Here is a 15,599-nt window from a genome sequence, read left to right as displayed (position 1 = left end):
CAGTTTTAAGAAAGCAAAGTCTGTCCAGTGCAAGCCAGTTTACATTGCTGGACCTCGTTGTCCTCATTGCTGTTTAGGGGCAATCTGTAATACATTCAAGGTGTCTGAGTCTAGTTATCCAGAAGTGACAAGCAAATAAGTGCCAATGGACCCGATCTTGTTTATACAATATCTTCCAAAGAGTACATTTATCATCTGGATTGAAAGCTGCCGGCAGGTCCTCGAGGAAGTAGTACACAAAGTTATTTTATCTTTTTGTAGACATCCAGGCTAGTATTTGTAACAAGAAATTCTGGTGTGTAGTTTCCATATCCGAGTGAAAGCTTGCCTGGGGCATGGTAATAGCTTTTGTTGCCCATATTTCTATTCCAACAAGTACCAAGTTAGATAGCTCAATAGAGGTACCACCTACGGTCAGATTAAACCCATTGTTTAGGTCTTGGGTTCAACAGCTTTGTGTTTTTTGCTGGCATGACCGTTTGTTTCCAATACATATACATTTACTTAGAGTGGCTATTGTTCGTGATTGGATGATTTTGTAGTCTAAATGAGTTGTCAGCTGTTAGTTGTAAGGCTTTCCTCCCCTCCTTATTCTTGCGTTTGTCTACACAGGAACACTTCAGTCTCATAGTTCTGTGTTTGTAGGAGTTGTATCCTTCCACTGAATAAATGAGGGTACTCTTTTTAGGATTTTTTTGTATTGCATGTGTTTCCTTGCTTCTTCCTATTGCCTAAGGTCACTCCCATGTACCCTGTTTTCACTGCCCTTTCCTGAGATGTTGTCCACCCCACTCTCCTTCCTGCTCCCTGTGTTACTTTTTATATGTATTTATTTTTTATGAGGTCCTAACAGATGCAAGTTGATGCCAGAATGCTTGCTTTTTCCCATACATTCGCACTTCTATTTTTTAACATTGTAATTTACTGTTCTATAATGGTAAATTAAAAATGTCCTTTGTGTCCATACACACAAATGCGTCACAACAAATGCATAGGCAAAGCCAATAGGTCAGCCCTTTCAGGGAATGTGGAATTTTTCAATAATCCTCTTGCCCAACTGATAAAATGCTACAGAAACCTACATGTCATGTAAAGAAATACACTTGTCACACCTGCTCTGTAAATCAGTTATATGTGTCAGGACACAACCATTAAATGATTTTTATTTACTATTGATAAAACTGATCAAAATGATTTGCAACAATGCAAAAGCCAAACCTCATTTTATACTGGTATACAGGTAGTGAGATTCAAAACTAAGAGCTCTTCGATATTTAATATCAGATGCTGTACTTTGACTGCTCCATAAAGCATAAAGCAAGGTGCAACTATGTTGCACGGGAAGCAGCTGCATTAAGAATAATTATACTAAGAATGACTGTGTCAATCAGTTATGACAGAAGAGGCCTCAAAGGCTATTCACATGCTGTTGCAACACTAAAATGCCATAGTGTAGCACTGTATTTTTGTAAATCGCTTCCAAATCGTTTTGTATGCTTTTCACTTGCATCATTCTTATGGGAATGTACGAAAAAAAGGAGACAAGTGGACCGATAATCTGCGAATGCGACTATCTTTTCAAAGTTACTTTTTTATTAATTGTTTTAACCTAATGTACATGTGGATGAAATAGTGATTGAGATTTTTTTTCTAATCTTTTAACTGCTGAGATTTATGTTTTTATTGCACCATGTTTCTGACTAATGAAATTTGATATACTTGTATGATCTTATGTGTGTAAGGTCGAATAAAGATTTGGATTTGGAGTTTACCTGACACAGAACTAAGAGCTTTTTCAGATGAAGATTAAACATTATATTCTGGTCAAGAACTATCTGTCATTTTCTTTAAATAATACCTTAACACCAAAAACATTCTGCAATTTTATCCCACTGGACTGTCAGCTGGTTAAGGTTGCGGTGTTAGTCTCAGATCAAGTTCATGGTTTAATCTATGTCTAGCATGCTTGCTCTGTGATTAGGTCTGTGTTTTCTCATGTGATTTGTGACCTCTTCAAAGAGCACTGGACAGTTCCTACAAGCTGAATGTCTGCTCTGGTAGTACCATCATTGAATCGAACAAGGTCTTGATTAATCTAAGCCTTCCCAGCTAAGATTATTACATTCTGTGTTCAGTCACAATAGGGAGTTATTCTACCTTCAGGCTGATTTTTCTCTCAAATACAGCACTGATTTTTAGGTCTCGGCTAGCGTAGGCTGCGCACATGCGCAGTCTCGCTGGCGAGATTTTATGTTTCAGAGTTACCTTCCACTAGCGGGGTTAAGCCTCGCCCCTCTTGTCCATTGGCTGGCGTCACCGTTTAGGGTAAACAGTGGCCAGCCATTGGAAAAGGGCGTCCTGTGACGTACACTTTTCTCTTTGGAATCCGTCCCATTCGGACGGACTTCCCCGACTTACTGCTGGCGTAAAAGGTTTGTTATCTTCTTTATGGGTCCAAACAGATGGCCCCATAAAGAAGATAATAAACCTTTTACGCCAGCAGGAAGTCAGGAAGAAGACTGTGCATGCCTGGACTCTCTCCCGCGGCGATGACAGCGCACGAAGTGTAGGCAGAAGAGGACTCCCAGCAGTAGGTAGCGCTCTCCCGCTGTCCCGGTGGCGCCAGCAGCCTTTTCCTTGCTAATTCTGCCCAGTGTCTGCCTGCAGCTTCTCCTGCTAGCCCCATTGCTCCCCCACCCCCATCGGCAGACCGACTTCCCGGGAGGCCATCATGGCTCCGCTGGGGCCGGTGAGCTGATGCTCCATTCCAGCCAGTAAAAGCATCCGGCCTCTACTGCAACCGATTGCCCGCATCTCCTGCCAGCCCCATTGCCGCCCCACCCCCAACTCCGATCGGCAGAGTGACTTCACGGCAGGCGCTCTCCACTAATATGTCAGCCGCTGTCTGTGCTGTCCTGGTGGCGCCAGCAGCCTTTGCTTTTCTAATTGCCCAGCGTCTGCCTGCAGCATCTCCTGCCAGCCCCATTGCCCCCCCACCCCCATCGGTAGACCGACTTCCCGTGGCTCCGCTGGGGCCGGTGAGCTGATGCTCCATTCCAGCCATGGAAAGCGTCTGGCCCCTTCTGCAACTGATTGACCCCACTCTTGCCAAACGGTGTGGGCAAGGCAGACGGGATCTCCCAGACCCGGGATAGTTACAGGGCCCGCGCCCTCCTTGGCCTCGGAGCTTAGACATAGGGCAAATCATTTAATCCACCCAGCGCCCAACAAAACAAAATGTGTCCTTGTATGACGCAACTGGTGCTAGAGTAAACTTCTCAGCTTGGCGGCTAGATGTAAAGAGCAGCCCGTGACCTCTACATGACCCTTTCGGCTGTGGAGTCGTATCCTGTTTAATTTTCGTGGTGCGTTTGTAAGTCACTGCTGCACACTGGTAGGTGCAGTGTTCTTTCAGTTAACTACTGTGCCTGTTGGGTTCGATCTGTGCCCTATGCAGGGGGGCGGTGGGGGGGTTGGGCACATGTTTCAAAGTGTCTTATATGGACAGCCGCTCACGGGTACGGAGTAGCTGCACCTTCCCTTCTTAAAGGGAGAGTAAGTAGTACTTCTCAGCGGGAGTGCAGTACTTTTAACGGGCAGTGCTTTCATTTCTCGATAGGAAACGGTACTATGGGGTTGCAAGCACCCGCACCTTTAATTCTATTTCAATTTGAGGGCCAGATTCCCGTAGATACCGGGAGCGTGTTTCTCGTGTGCCTTGCAGCAGCATAGCTGCTCTGTGGGTGTGTACACTTTACAGTGACATTCGTTGTTCAGGTGATGTTGTATTCCACCTTCACCTGTTTCTCTTAGGAGTGTGGAAAGGCAGCAACATGTGAGATAAATAAAGCACCTATTGTCACCTGCAGTTCACGGAAATATGATCAGCAATTCCACAGATTCCCCTCACCAAACCAGGTGGGCTAGTGTAACCTCAACCCACATCTGCTTCTCCAAAGCATACATCAGCGTACTTCAACCTGCCACACTTTTCGCTACCTTCTGACCTTAGCTCCTCTATATTTCTCCAATAAACCACTTCCAGCCCTTCACCATTTTCTGAGACCTACTTCTTTCCACATCAGCTTCTCAAGGCATCCGGTAAACTTCACATCTGTACACCTTAACTTTTCCAGGGCCCCCTTCCATTCTTCACTGGCCTCCCTTGCACTTCTGAATTGATCCACTTCTGAATTTAGCCACCTCCACTTCTCTGAGTCTTCTTTCGTCAAACCTCTATACTCCGTGGATTCACAAAGGAGCCCCATCTTCTGACCTCGGTCTACTTTGAACTTTTCAGGGGACGCGCTTCAACGTAACTTTATGCGGTGGGTGGGGCGGAGGACTCTGTATCCTAAGACGTGTAACTAGCGTCTTAAAGTGAAGATTATCTGAAGACCCAGAGAAGGTGTGACCTCATGTGTGGGTTGTTTGGTATTATAAGACTGTAACGCAACTAATTATACCCCCTTAGGTGGCCTCGAGCAGAGTAAGCATAAGATGGGCACAGTTTGATTTTGGGAGGGGTGCGGGCGGGGCGGAGGAGAGGTTGAAGGTGGTGATGGTATTCTTCCACATGAACATCTGATTGAACTTCAGAACTTGTATTCCTCAAATAACCATGTGTAACATGGCCCCATGTGGATGTTACAGCCTCTCTCCAGGGAGAGTCCTTTAGCTCTGTTTGCTTGGACAGCTGTTTTAGTTTTAAAGATCAGCGCTACGCTGCATCCTTTCACGCTCTTTTCACTACCATGGTCACTAGTAAGAGGGGAGTGTTATTTCCGGAGTAGATGGGGTTCACTCCAGTGATGCCTTGAAGGGAGTGACTGTGAGGAGAGGTTGGTGAAGGATAGTGCGAGGAAGACGGAATGATCACAGACTAATGGGGAGGGCACTGCTGGGGATCTCACCAGGGAGAGGGTGTGCTGGGGAACTCACCAGGGTGAGGAATGTGAGGATCAGGTAGAATTGGCAAGGAGTGTCGAGGATGAGAATGTTGAGAATTTCTCGAAGGTAAAGGGTGGAGTTCTGAGGAATGGTGCGAGGGAGAGCGTGGTGAAGAATGGCACAAACAAGGTTATTGGTGAAGAATGGTAGTGACTGGAGACTTAAGTGGTGAGGAATGGTATGAGGGTGACATGGAAGCGAAAGGGATGGGACTAGTATAATAGTGGTGAGAATTCTTCTGAGATAAATGGTGCAGAGTGGTCAGAAATAGTTGGGGGGGGGTAGGAAATCGGTGCTGCAAAATGGTGTCTGAATTCAAATTGTTTAAATTTGATGCTGCCAAATGTTTATGTTTGTATTATGATCAGGGCTACTGGAATTGTGTGTCAGGGGAGATACAAAATAATGCTGTAGTGTTGACAAAATTATGCAGCAAAAAAGCTAAATAATGCCACGTAGTATACCACACTTTGTGATAATCTTACTTCATTATTTTGTTATTTTTACACATTAATACTGTCTGTTCAAAGGTTTCACCTCATTAGTACTAGTTTAACACCCAAATATAGCAATACAGAACTGACAGGTTTACAGGCAAACTTTGAGAAGGTCCTTCCACTCTGCAGGAACACAAGTCGCTACATTTTGGGAACTTTTGAGCTAGAATTGTTTTTTTGTTAAAATCTGAAATTTTTTGCAGTAGGTGATGGATTAAATGGCAAATGTGCCAAATTCATAATTATGTGGAAAATTCCACAGCCTCAGAATCGCATAATTCCGGTGGACTAGCTTATAATTCAGAGTATGAAATATAAATAAAATACATTGATTTAGGAGAAGGAAAATGCAATTGCATTGTTGATGGTTTGCACTATTATTATAATCATAGGTGTAATAATGAGGATAATAATAATTAACAAGCAATAAAAATGCAATAGGTCTCGCCTTTCATTAAGTTAAAGCCATTTGCTTTGCTATACAATACCATTAGCAAAGCAAATGGCTTTAACTTAATTAAAGGCGAGACCTATTGCATTTTCAATGCTTGTTTTTTCTTGTAATGATTTTGGTTGTCTTTCGTCTAATAGCTGTTTTTGTGCCCTATTTATTCTGGATAAGTCAAGGTCTTTTGAAACGGTCCAAAATGCCACCCTTTGACATTATCTCCATAATAAGCAGGTGGGAGCACTTCTTTCCAGTGGGCGCATGTTCTCTTGTTTGGGTGAGTTCAAATGCTGTGGTACGTTTTTTTATCAACTATGCACCTATCTTGAGTTGTGTTTTTTCTCAGTATTCTGCTCTGTCACCAAGTCTGTCCTATATTGAAACTCAAGAGCAACTCATCCCTTCACGTGGGTTTCATTTTCACTTTTATGGTGGGACCCTCAACTGCCCTCTTTATGACATTTTATGAGGATTTGCCTTGGATAGATGGCTATTGGCCTAGGTTGAATCCCTTTAGAACTGAAGTAATGATTGTTACTTATGTGGACATCAGAGGCTCGATTTGTGACCATACGAGTGAGAGCCCTGAGCCTGTAAAATCAGTCAAGAATGTGAGCATTAAGACGAGGCAGATCTATATTTGGTATCTCGGATCTCTGGACTCTCCTTAACCTGTTTATTTCATCTAAAGCAGTTAGCAACATTCATTTGTGTCTTTCTTTTGAGAGCAGGCATTCTTCAGTTACTGCTGTTGTCGGCTTGCGAATGGATCACAGTAATGGACTACATCTAGGCCTTAAACAATGCTTATGTTTGTTCTTTAGGTGCTACGGAACTCAGCAGCTCAAACTGGTAGGTGCTGATGAATTTGCACCAGAAAGCATTTGCATTTATTTTAATGTACTGTGGAATGTGAATTCATCTTTTAAATAACATGGAAGCTGTATCCCCAGTCTTGCCTTGCACTCAGCTAACCAAGGTTTACTTTTGCTGCAGGCAAAGGATGGGATTTTTTAGCGTTAACTGTCTTGACCGCATCCGCATTCCAGTGCAAGTCCTTCACCTCAGCTTCATCTTCTCTTGTCTTGTGCTGTTAGGGGGGGCGGAGCCGAGAATTTTTGTTTTCCAGTACTGGGGTTTAACCCGCCTCTCTCTTCCATTGGCTAGCTCCATAAATGGAGGCTAGCCATTGGACGAGAGATGTGGCAATCATTCTGGGAGCAAATTCGTGGGCGTTTCTGTGGGTTTTTTTAAGCCCCGACCCCTTTGTTTCGTCATTCAGAGGTGGGCCATTGTGGGTGTTTCCTTTTTTTTTTTTTTTACATGGATGTTTTTTCGTCAGTCTGTGCCAGCTCGGTCCCAGTCCTGGTCCACTCTGAAGCCTCTCCTTTACATGTCATGTTTTTGTGACTCGGCTTTTTGACTGTTGAACCCTGCCAGGCCCCTGTCTCTTGTTTGTGCTTGCTGACCTGTCCCCCCCCCGTTGTTCATTGTGCTTGTTTCGCTTAGTTATTGTTCCACATAGCGCCACCTTGATCCTTGCGCCCTCCCTCAGCCTGGCCTACCGTCAGTCAGCTGCGCGGCGTGCCTGCGTTGAGTGTGTGTGAGAGGTCGCGCAGGGAGAGTCTGAAGCTGCGGTGAGACACGGCGCCCGAGCAGCAGCGGCAGCTGGGAGAGGAGCCCGAGCAGCGCCCCCTGCCAAGCACTCAGGCTCCGGAACACAGCTCCAGTGCAGCACAAATGCCTTGTAGAAAACCCCAGGCTGCGCGTTTGTGGATACAGAGTGTTGCCCTGTTTAGAAACCAGTGCGTAGGCACGCAGTTGGAGCGTGTGTTTAAAGTAGCGCCTAGCACGGCCCCTTTAGACTCGAACGCTGTTCCCCAGACTACCTTTCCAAGATGGAAGCTGCAGGACTGGGAGGGGCTCTGTGCTGTCGTTTCCTGTGGGGGCTGTTCTCGCTCTGAGAGGAGAGGGTTTATTTATTGTAGTTAATGGCCGTAGGCACTGCGCCTTGAACCCTACCTCAAGCGCTGAAAGAGACGGGCGGAGCAGAGAAGAAGGGGTGAGTGGGGGCTTGTGAAAATAAGTCTGAAGGGGTGGGCAAAGCAGGGGGGGCATGGACAAATATGGAATGAGAGCGTCCAGGGGTTGAGGAACGGGAACGAGAGGTGAGTTGTATGGCTGGGGCTACAGTTTATGGACAAGTGGGAAGCAACTACAGGATATAAACGATATGGAGATGTGCAAAAGAAATGGGCTGACCAGGAAGGACGCAAGGTGATGTGTTGAAAGACCAGTGTGTGTTATTAAAGAAGGCGGGCCAGTTTGTGTTTTTTCTTTCCTTTGTAGTTTTACATAGCGCTAACTCGGCCCAAGGGTATCGGAGCGCTTTACATAATCACCCGTTGTATTACACAAGGTCACTTATTTTGAGGCAAGGGTAGATTACATGATTTTCCCAGAATCACAGGATGTTGAGCGGACGCCGAGACTCGAACGTGCTTTCTCAGTTCCAAATTCTGCAAATTTGGCCATAAAGCCACATCCTCTTCATAGTTCATGGATTGTAGCTGTCCAAAGCTTGCGATAAAGGTTCCTTTTGATGTAAAAAAAATGCTTGGTTTCTTTTTCCATTGCAGTGTAGTCCATAAAAGTACCTTAGTCCCAGAAGGAAGCTTTGATAGGGAAAAATGCGAGCTGAATTATGGTTACGCCTTCCGTTGGTCACCTATGTGAATTTGAGAGGAATGGGGTATAATAATGTAGAAGTGGAACTGTAAACGGGAGAGTAGATACAGTCATAATCAGGTCTGTCATAACCAGACCTATTGGCTTTGACAATGCCTGTTATTTTGTCTTATCGTGTATAGCACCCTGTTATTTAGTTCTTATCGTGTATAGCGCCAACTCCAGTCATGTTTCCATGCGCTGTATCTAAGATCTTTTTGCGTAGAATGTTGTTGTCGCATATATTGAGTGTTAACAGCACAGCGTAGAGTACTTCCACAATAGAGAATTAATCGCTATATTTTCAGAGGTAGAGCAGATTACAGTGTATTGAATGCATGGAAACGTGATACTGCATACATTGGACAGAGATTTTAGATGCCTTTCGTGCAGATTAGAAGTGACCGAGCCGACAATTTAACAGGAAGTGCCAAGGGTCATTTTGAGGCAAAGCAGTTATCATGTGTGCCCCATATGTGGCTTAGATTCTTGTATTAGATGGAGCGACATTATAGGTCAGTAAATCAAACATGAGAGGTTTGTGTACAGTGCACTTCTTGAACTCACATTTTTCAAGGTACTCTCGTATTAATAAATAACAAGCATTGGCATAGCCAATAGGTCTCGCCTTTGGAACCTTATAAGTATTTAGTTATGCAGCACAATATCCTTGCACGGCTAAACACTTATAAGGTCTCAAAGGCAAGACCTATTGGCTATGCCAATGCTTTTTTTTTGTTTCATTGCCAATATCGTATTCATAGTTTTATCACAATCTCATTTGCAGAACTGAAACAATTTCAATTATTCATAACATCTCTAACACTCATTTGTCTGAAATGTAAAAAAAAGACGTGTTTGGATGACATACACCTACAGTGGCACCCTTCTGTCTGTCAGGTGGCATACTGTGCCAGTGGTAATTGTAGTTCTATGTCTGTGTAGTGTAGCATTGTGTCTATGGTTGTAGTTCACCTTTAAAGCTGTTTACTTAATTTCATAGTTATCACCTGCTCAACCTACGAAATTGTTACTTATCTGTAACCCTAGTAACTAGGTTGGACTGTCTTTATCTGTTATAACCGCTTGAAATACAGTGGCTGCTATGTCACAAAACGTTCAAAATAAACTTTATGATTTAATCATTTTTAATTGACTGCATCAGCTGTGAAGATGTAAACCAGGGATCTTGAATTCCTATAGCCCGACGCCCAGGACTAATGGTTTGGGGTCAAGGGCAACAATTATTTATTGTGTATTTTGACAAGTAGGCCCAAAACCCTACAGCACAAACCAGTTGGCTGCAGTAACACATTATGGATCAGGGAAGGGCATCGTCTTCAGTTAAGGTAATATTTGTTGCGTTCATGTGCTAATGCTGTTCGAACATGTAGTTAGGGTTCATTAATGCAATGTGCGGATAGCTTTTTTTGTAGGTGGCTCTATGTGTGGGTGGCTCTGTCTGTGTGAGGGTGGCTCTGTGTAGGGGGCTCTATGTGAATGACTCTGTGTGGGTGGCTCTGTGTGGATGGCTCTGTATGTGTGTGTGGGTGGCTTTGTGTGTGTGGATCTGTTTGGGTGTAAATGCAATAGGTCATGCATTTGTGAGCGATTAAGCTATTGGCATTGTAAATGACAATGCCATTTATTTAACGATTAAGCTATTGGCAATGTAAATGACAATGCCATTTATTTATGATTAAAAAAAAAAAAAAATGTCATGAGCAATGCCAATAGCTCTACCTTTAATAATGCCGAGACCATTGCATTGTAAATGCTTGTTTCTTCATGTAGACAACTGTGATGCTTGAAATCAGGTATTGTCCTTCTTTCACGATGTCTTGATGCAGGAAAGGTTTTCGTAGACAGCCAAACCTGCTCCAAAGTTAATAGGTTATATTTTTAGCTTTGGTATATCTTTTTCATTTTTTTTTATCACTGACCTCTGCTTTTTGGAGGTGTCACTGAAACATTCATCAATTGGGTATTGTTTCAAAGTCCCCCTTCTGTGTTGCATTTCTACCTGAACAGCTGAAATGTTCATAGATTTTCAAGTTTACTCAATGGATACTCTGCACACTTTTTTATCCAGGTAACCTGGTTTTTATAGCCAAGCTTGAATGGTAGTCATTTTCTGGAGAATGGGGAATCTGAGCATTGCACCCATTGAGAGAGTTGGAGTGGAATCCTCTGGTGCTTTAAGCTCCTAAGACAGTATGTTGAATACTTGAAAATCATGACAAGCATTAGGTTTTACGTTTAACTTTCCAATTGAATATGGTGATGGGAGGCAAATATGCATCATGATCATCTGCTATTAGTTGTCATATATTCATACCCTTTTTTCATAAATCTGCAGCTCAGTACCCTGAAAACTGTGTTGGAACACAGTCTTAACCTCCACACCTAGGGTCTTCACAAACACCATATACACGCATACAGACACCTGCACAGTCTGCAGAGACACACACCCTATAGAGGAAGAGAGACCTTGCACGGAATGACATGCATACACATCCTGTAGACACTCAGATCCACCGTGCAGATACACTCTGTGTGAACACACATATCCTAGGGACAAATGCAACCACTAACCACTCACATACATTAAAGGAGGAGACGTCATAAAGGCACACATACTCGAATGACTCATACACAGCCTGGAGACTGACACACAAACATGCTCTGAAGGTGTAGACATTTTCTGAATATTTATGTATGAAATACCATCTGCAGGCCTGACCTCCAGCAAACTGAATGGTATAGGCTTCTGCCTGGATTGGTGGCTGGCAAAAGGCAGCCGCTATGACAGAGCAGCTGACAGGAAGGAATGGCCTGTTAAAATGTATATTATTTATATAGCCCATGTAAGTGTACGAAGCGATATATATATATATATATATATATGTATGTGTATATATATATATATATATATATACACACATATATATATATATATATATATATATATATATATATATATATATATATGTAAGATATTTTATATTTATTATTTATTCATGTAAATGCAACTACAAAAATGGAAATCAGGGAAAGATGGACATGGTCAACTTCCACACAGGCTCTCTGTTTTCTTGGAAACTACTGAAATGGCTTGAGCATCGACTAGTTTAACAATTCACCAAGCTGCCCAGAAAGCTTTGAGGTAGTATCCTGCTCTTTTTACGGTTTTTCCTTTTTGTTTTAGGGCTGTTTCAGTGCAAGTTTGCAAATGACTGATCCTTCTAATTCGGCTCCGTAAAGAAAGTGTCACAGTTCGAAGAAAAAGTCTTTTAAACATGTTTTTACCCTATTTACAGAGGCTCTCTCCAAATCATGTCATTAGAACATGTATTCTCTCCATGTCACTAGAGTCAAGCTATCCTGGCTGATGAGGGCTGAAAGCCCGAAACCGCGCCTGGGATGCTTGTTTCCAGTCCAGGGAGGACCTGGCCTGGCAGTTCAGGCTGGACTCTTCCCATTGGGCGCAGGGTCAAGACTGACTTGCATATGGCTGGGTCCAAACTGGAATGGCATGGTGAGCAAAACAACAATGGATGTAGGCCCAGATCTCTGTACTGGGGTGAATATATGACATTGTTCTGCATTCTGTCCATGAATTGTTCTTTTTGCATTTGTCACCCCGAGTGGGACAGGTATGCCCAGATGTGAGTCCCATGCTCTCCATGCCACTGGAGTCAAGCTATCCTGGCTGATAGGGCTGAAAGCCAGAAACCGGCCCCAGGATGCTTGTTTCCAGTCCAGGGAGGACCTGGCCTGGCAGTTTGGGCTGCACTGTTCCCATTGGGCGCAGGGTCAAGACTGATTTGTATATAGCTGGGTCCAAACTGGAATGGCATGGTGAGCAAAAAAACAATGTATTTAGGCCCAGATCTATGTACTGGGGTGAATGTATGACATTGTTCTGCATTCTGTCCATCAATTGTTCTTTTTGCATTCTTCACAAAGACTGCTGCACAATAATTATTCAGATGGCTGTACATGCTGCACATGTGTTATAACTAGATTTCCTATAATGCATCCTTTCCCTGGTTACCCATTCCCTGCTGCTCAGCCAATATGCATGTGATGTGTGTGGGATGTTAGAAGGCTTGATGAGGTAGTGGAATGCTGGAGTTCCTGGTGGAGTGGAGAGAGAGAGACAGCTGGAGTGTGTGGGCTGAGCAGCAAGGATGCTGCTCCTGGTGGGGCTAAACTAATGAACTACCATCCTGTAATCAAGCTAATAAACCTCTTACTTACAACTTACCTCATGGCTACCTCTGGACTTCTTTTGGATTAGAACTACATGTTTATTTCAAAGTATTGCATTATTGTCCGTAAGGCAAAATAGAAATTACAGCTTTCAGTCCCACAAAGAAACCAACATGTCCAGGGTGTCGGGCAATGGGAATTCTCCATCCCTGTTTTTCAATGCAAGACCTATTTTTGCCAATGCTTGTAATATATAGATATTATAAGGGACTTATCAAACATTTTACATAGATGGTGTTTCGGCTTTGCTGCCTGCAACGCACCCTCGTCAGTCTCACAGCGGGACATGCCACATAGAGCCCACCTCAGCAGCCTTCAATGTTAGCCTCTGGCACTCTACACCGCCACACACAGCAGTTTTAGGCTGCTCACCCTTCTAGCAGCGCTAAGCTACACGTGACACGCCAGGATCAGGTGCTTTTACTCTTACTCGGGGACATTCCTGGGAGGACAGAGTGGGACAGTTTTTTCTGGAAGGATGGAGGACCCATATATCGAAGTATGTTCTGCTGTTGAAATATTCAGTTTTTGTACTTGGTATGATTTCACTCTACTTGAACACAATGTACAATGTGTGTCATCTAATGTCAACTTTAACCCCCAGTGGGTACCTCTGAAGATTGTATTTTATTCAAAATCAATTAATAGATTATTTTAAAAAAGGTGTCTCATGACACAACTCTAATAGTATAAAACTGAACCATACATAAACTACGAATATTGCATAACTTGTATAGTACACATCTTGATTGCTAGGAGTCTATTGCTATTATAGTGAAAGTGCTCATGTACTAAAATAAGATAATACATTTGAATGGATTGTATTTGGGATCTTTATGCGCAATAAAGAGCATTCTTTTTAAAAAGATGACAAATAGCTGAGGAGCAATGGCTACAAACCACAGACTACTATGGTGATATATTATTTACTTAGTGCTCGTGCTAGCTGTGTTCTAATCTGAATGTGTCTTTACAGGCTCATCATCCTCGTTTCAAATGATGGCTAGCAACAGAATCACAAGCCACAACACAGACTACCGGGAATATTATGATCAAACTGAAGAAGAAGGGGAAGATGAAGAGTATGAATCTGGAGACTACGAAAGCTGAAACTATTTCATTAAAAATAAGACAAGGAACATGCAATGTAAATGTGCATACAAAGGATAATGTCACCATGAATGAAATAGCAGATTTTAGCTATATTCAGCATGTTGGTATTACAATAGGAATAAAGTAGGCTATTAGAGTGAATAAAAGGAAAACAGAAGTTTTTCCATTTCCTCTCATCCTGCTCCAACCTACTGGTTTGGAAACCCAGCTAACCTCAAAATTAAATATAACTTAAATATTCAAAGGGATATTTTTATAGTGAGTAGCATGTATTATTAGAACTACGATACTATTCCCATTGGAATTAACAGAGAGGAGTACATTATTTCGTACCAACCATCGTTTATTAACAGTACTATAAGCTTGCAGGACAGCTGTTAGGGTGTTCCTTCGGTGGTCTTATCATGAGCCTCATCCTTTTAACGCTATGAAGCCTTCAAGTTTGTTTCATTTAGGTGGGTAGAGGAGACTCGTGAAAGAAGAGAGCACCTTGAACCTTTGCGCCATCTAAATTTATGAAAAATTGAAAAGGACATATTTTACAAGTTTGGCCCTCAGAGCCCTGAAGAAGCATGATTCTGAAAACACGACGAACACGTGATGGATGTTGTGACGTGTACTATATTTGATACAGATATGTCCAATATGATTATGTTTTGTGAGTAATTCAGATTTGTCATGAAAAAAAAGTATCAGAAGTGGTTGCTGAATGTGACTTTTATAATTGTTGGTGATGTGCAATCTGAACTTGTTTCTAAAAAACAACTTGTTGATGGCAACAACAAAAAAAGAATATAATGAAGCTCAGTATGAAATAATATGCTGCTTTCTGTTGTTATTTCCATGTAATCAATTGCCATAGAATCATTGAATGTATTTATTCAATCAATCATGTTTCTTGTACAGCGCAACTACTCACTTGTAAGGGTCTCAAGGTGCTGAGTGAAGGGGGGTGGATCTGCGGTTAATCAATCAGTCAGTCAGTAAATCAGGTTTCTCGTAAAGTGCGCCTACTCACCTGTAACCGTTATTAATATTGGATATAACAGTAATGTAGTTCTTATAATGGGATACTCCACCTTACAAACACGTACGTTAGGCATTTTGGTCGTAAATCAATAAGAAATATATGCGGGGGAAAAATCAGAGCTTAAAATGATGTTTTCGTCATGCAGGTGCAAAGAGCACATTACCAAATTGCATGTTACATTAGGAGCATTGTCAGACCCCGAGGCCGTGGAAATGTGATGGAAGCCATTACCCACCAAGAATTCACCATCTGTCACATACTCTGCTGTTTACAGGATGAACATGCAACTGGTACAAAATCAAGTCGATGATGGATCTCGTCCCTTAAAAATAAAGAAGGACAACTCGGCGTCAACTTCCCGTGGAAACAGACAAAGGGGTCATATAAACCAACTTTACAAAATCGCTACAATAAAGAAAAGAACACTGTAACTGCGAAATTAGTAGATTTTTTTTCTCATGTCGACAGATACGGAATGATTGTCTGGTTGTGCAAAGCAATTTTCAAAGAGGGAGAGAGAGAAAATACTGGGACACATTACAGTCTCGTCCTTATATTG

General features: G+C 42.6%; 1 protein-coding gene across 2 annotated transcripts in view; it reads left to right on the top strand.

Annotated features, from left to right (window-relative positions):
• Nucleotides 1-14,828, top strand: part of LOC144767099 (kazal-type serine protease inhibitor domain-containing protein 1-like) — a 128,976-nt gene extending 114,148 nt beyond the window's left edge. For both annotated transcript variants that reach the window (XM_078650710.1, XM_078650709.1), the window contains exon 4: nt 13,874-14,828. In XM_078650710.1, the coding sequence (XP_078506836.1) occupies nt 13,874-13,897 (24 nt within the window). In that variant the 3' untranslated portion in view covers nt 13,898-14,828. The remainder of the gene's footprint in view (nt 1-13,873) is intronic.
• The last annotated feature ends 771 nt before the right edge of the window (nt 14,829-15,599 follow it).

The sequence above is a fragment of the Lissotriton helveticus genome, chromosome 7 (assembly GCF_964261635.1).
Source record: "Lissotriton helveticus chromosome 7, aLisHel1.1, whole genome shotgun sequence".
NCBI classification, from domain to species: Eukaryota; Metazoa; Chordata; class Amphibia; order Caudata; family Salamandridae; genus Lissotriton; species Lissotriton helveticus.
This window is presented reverse-complemented; position numbering and strand designations above follow the sequence as displayed.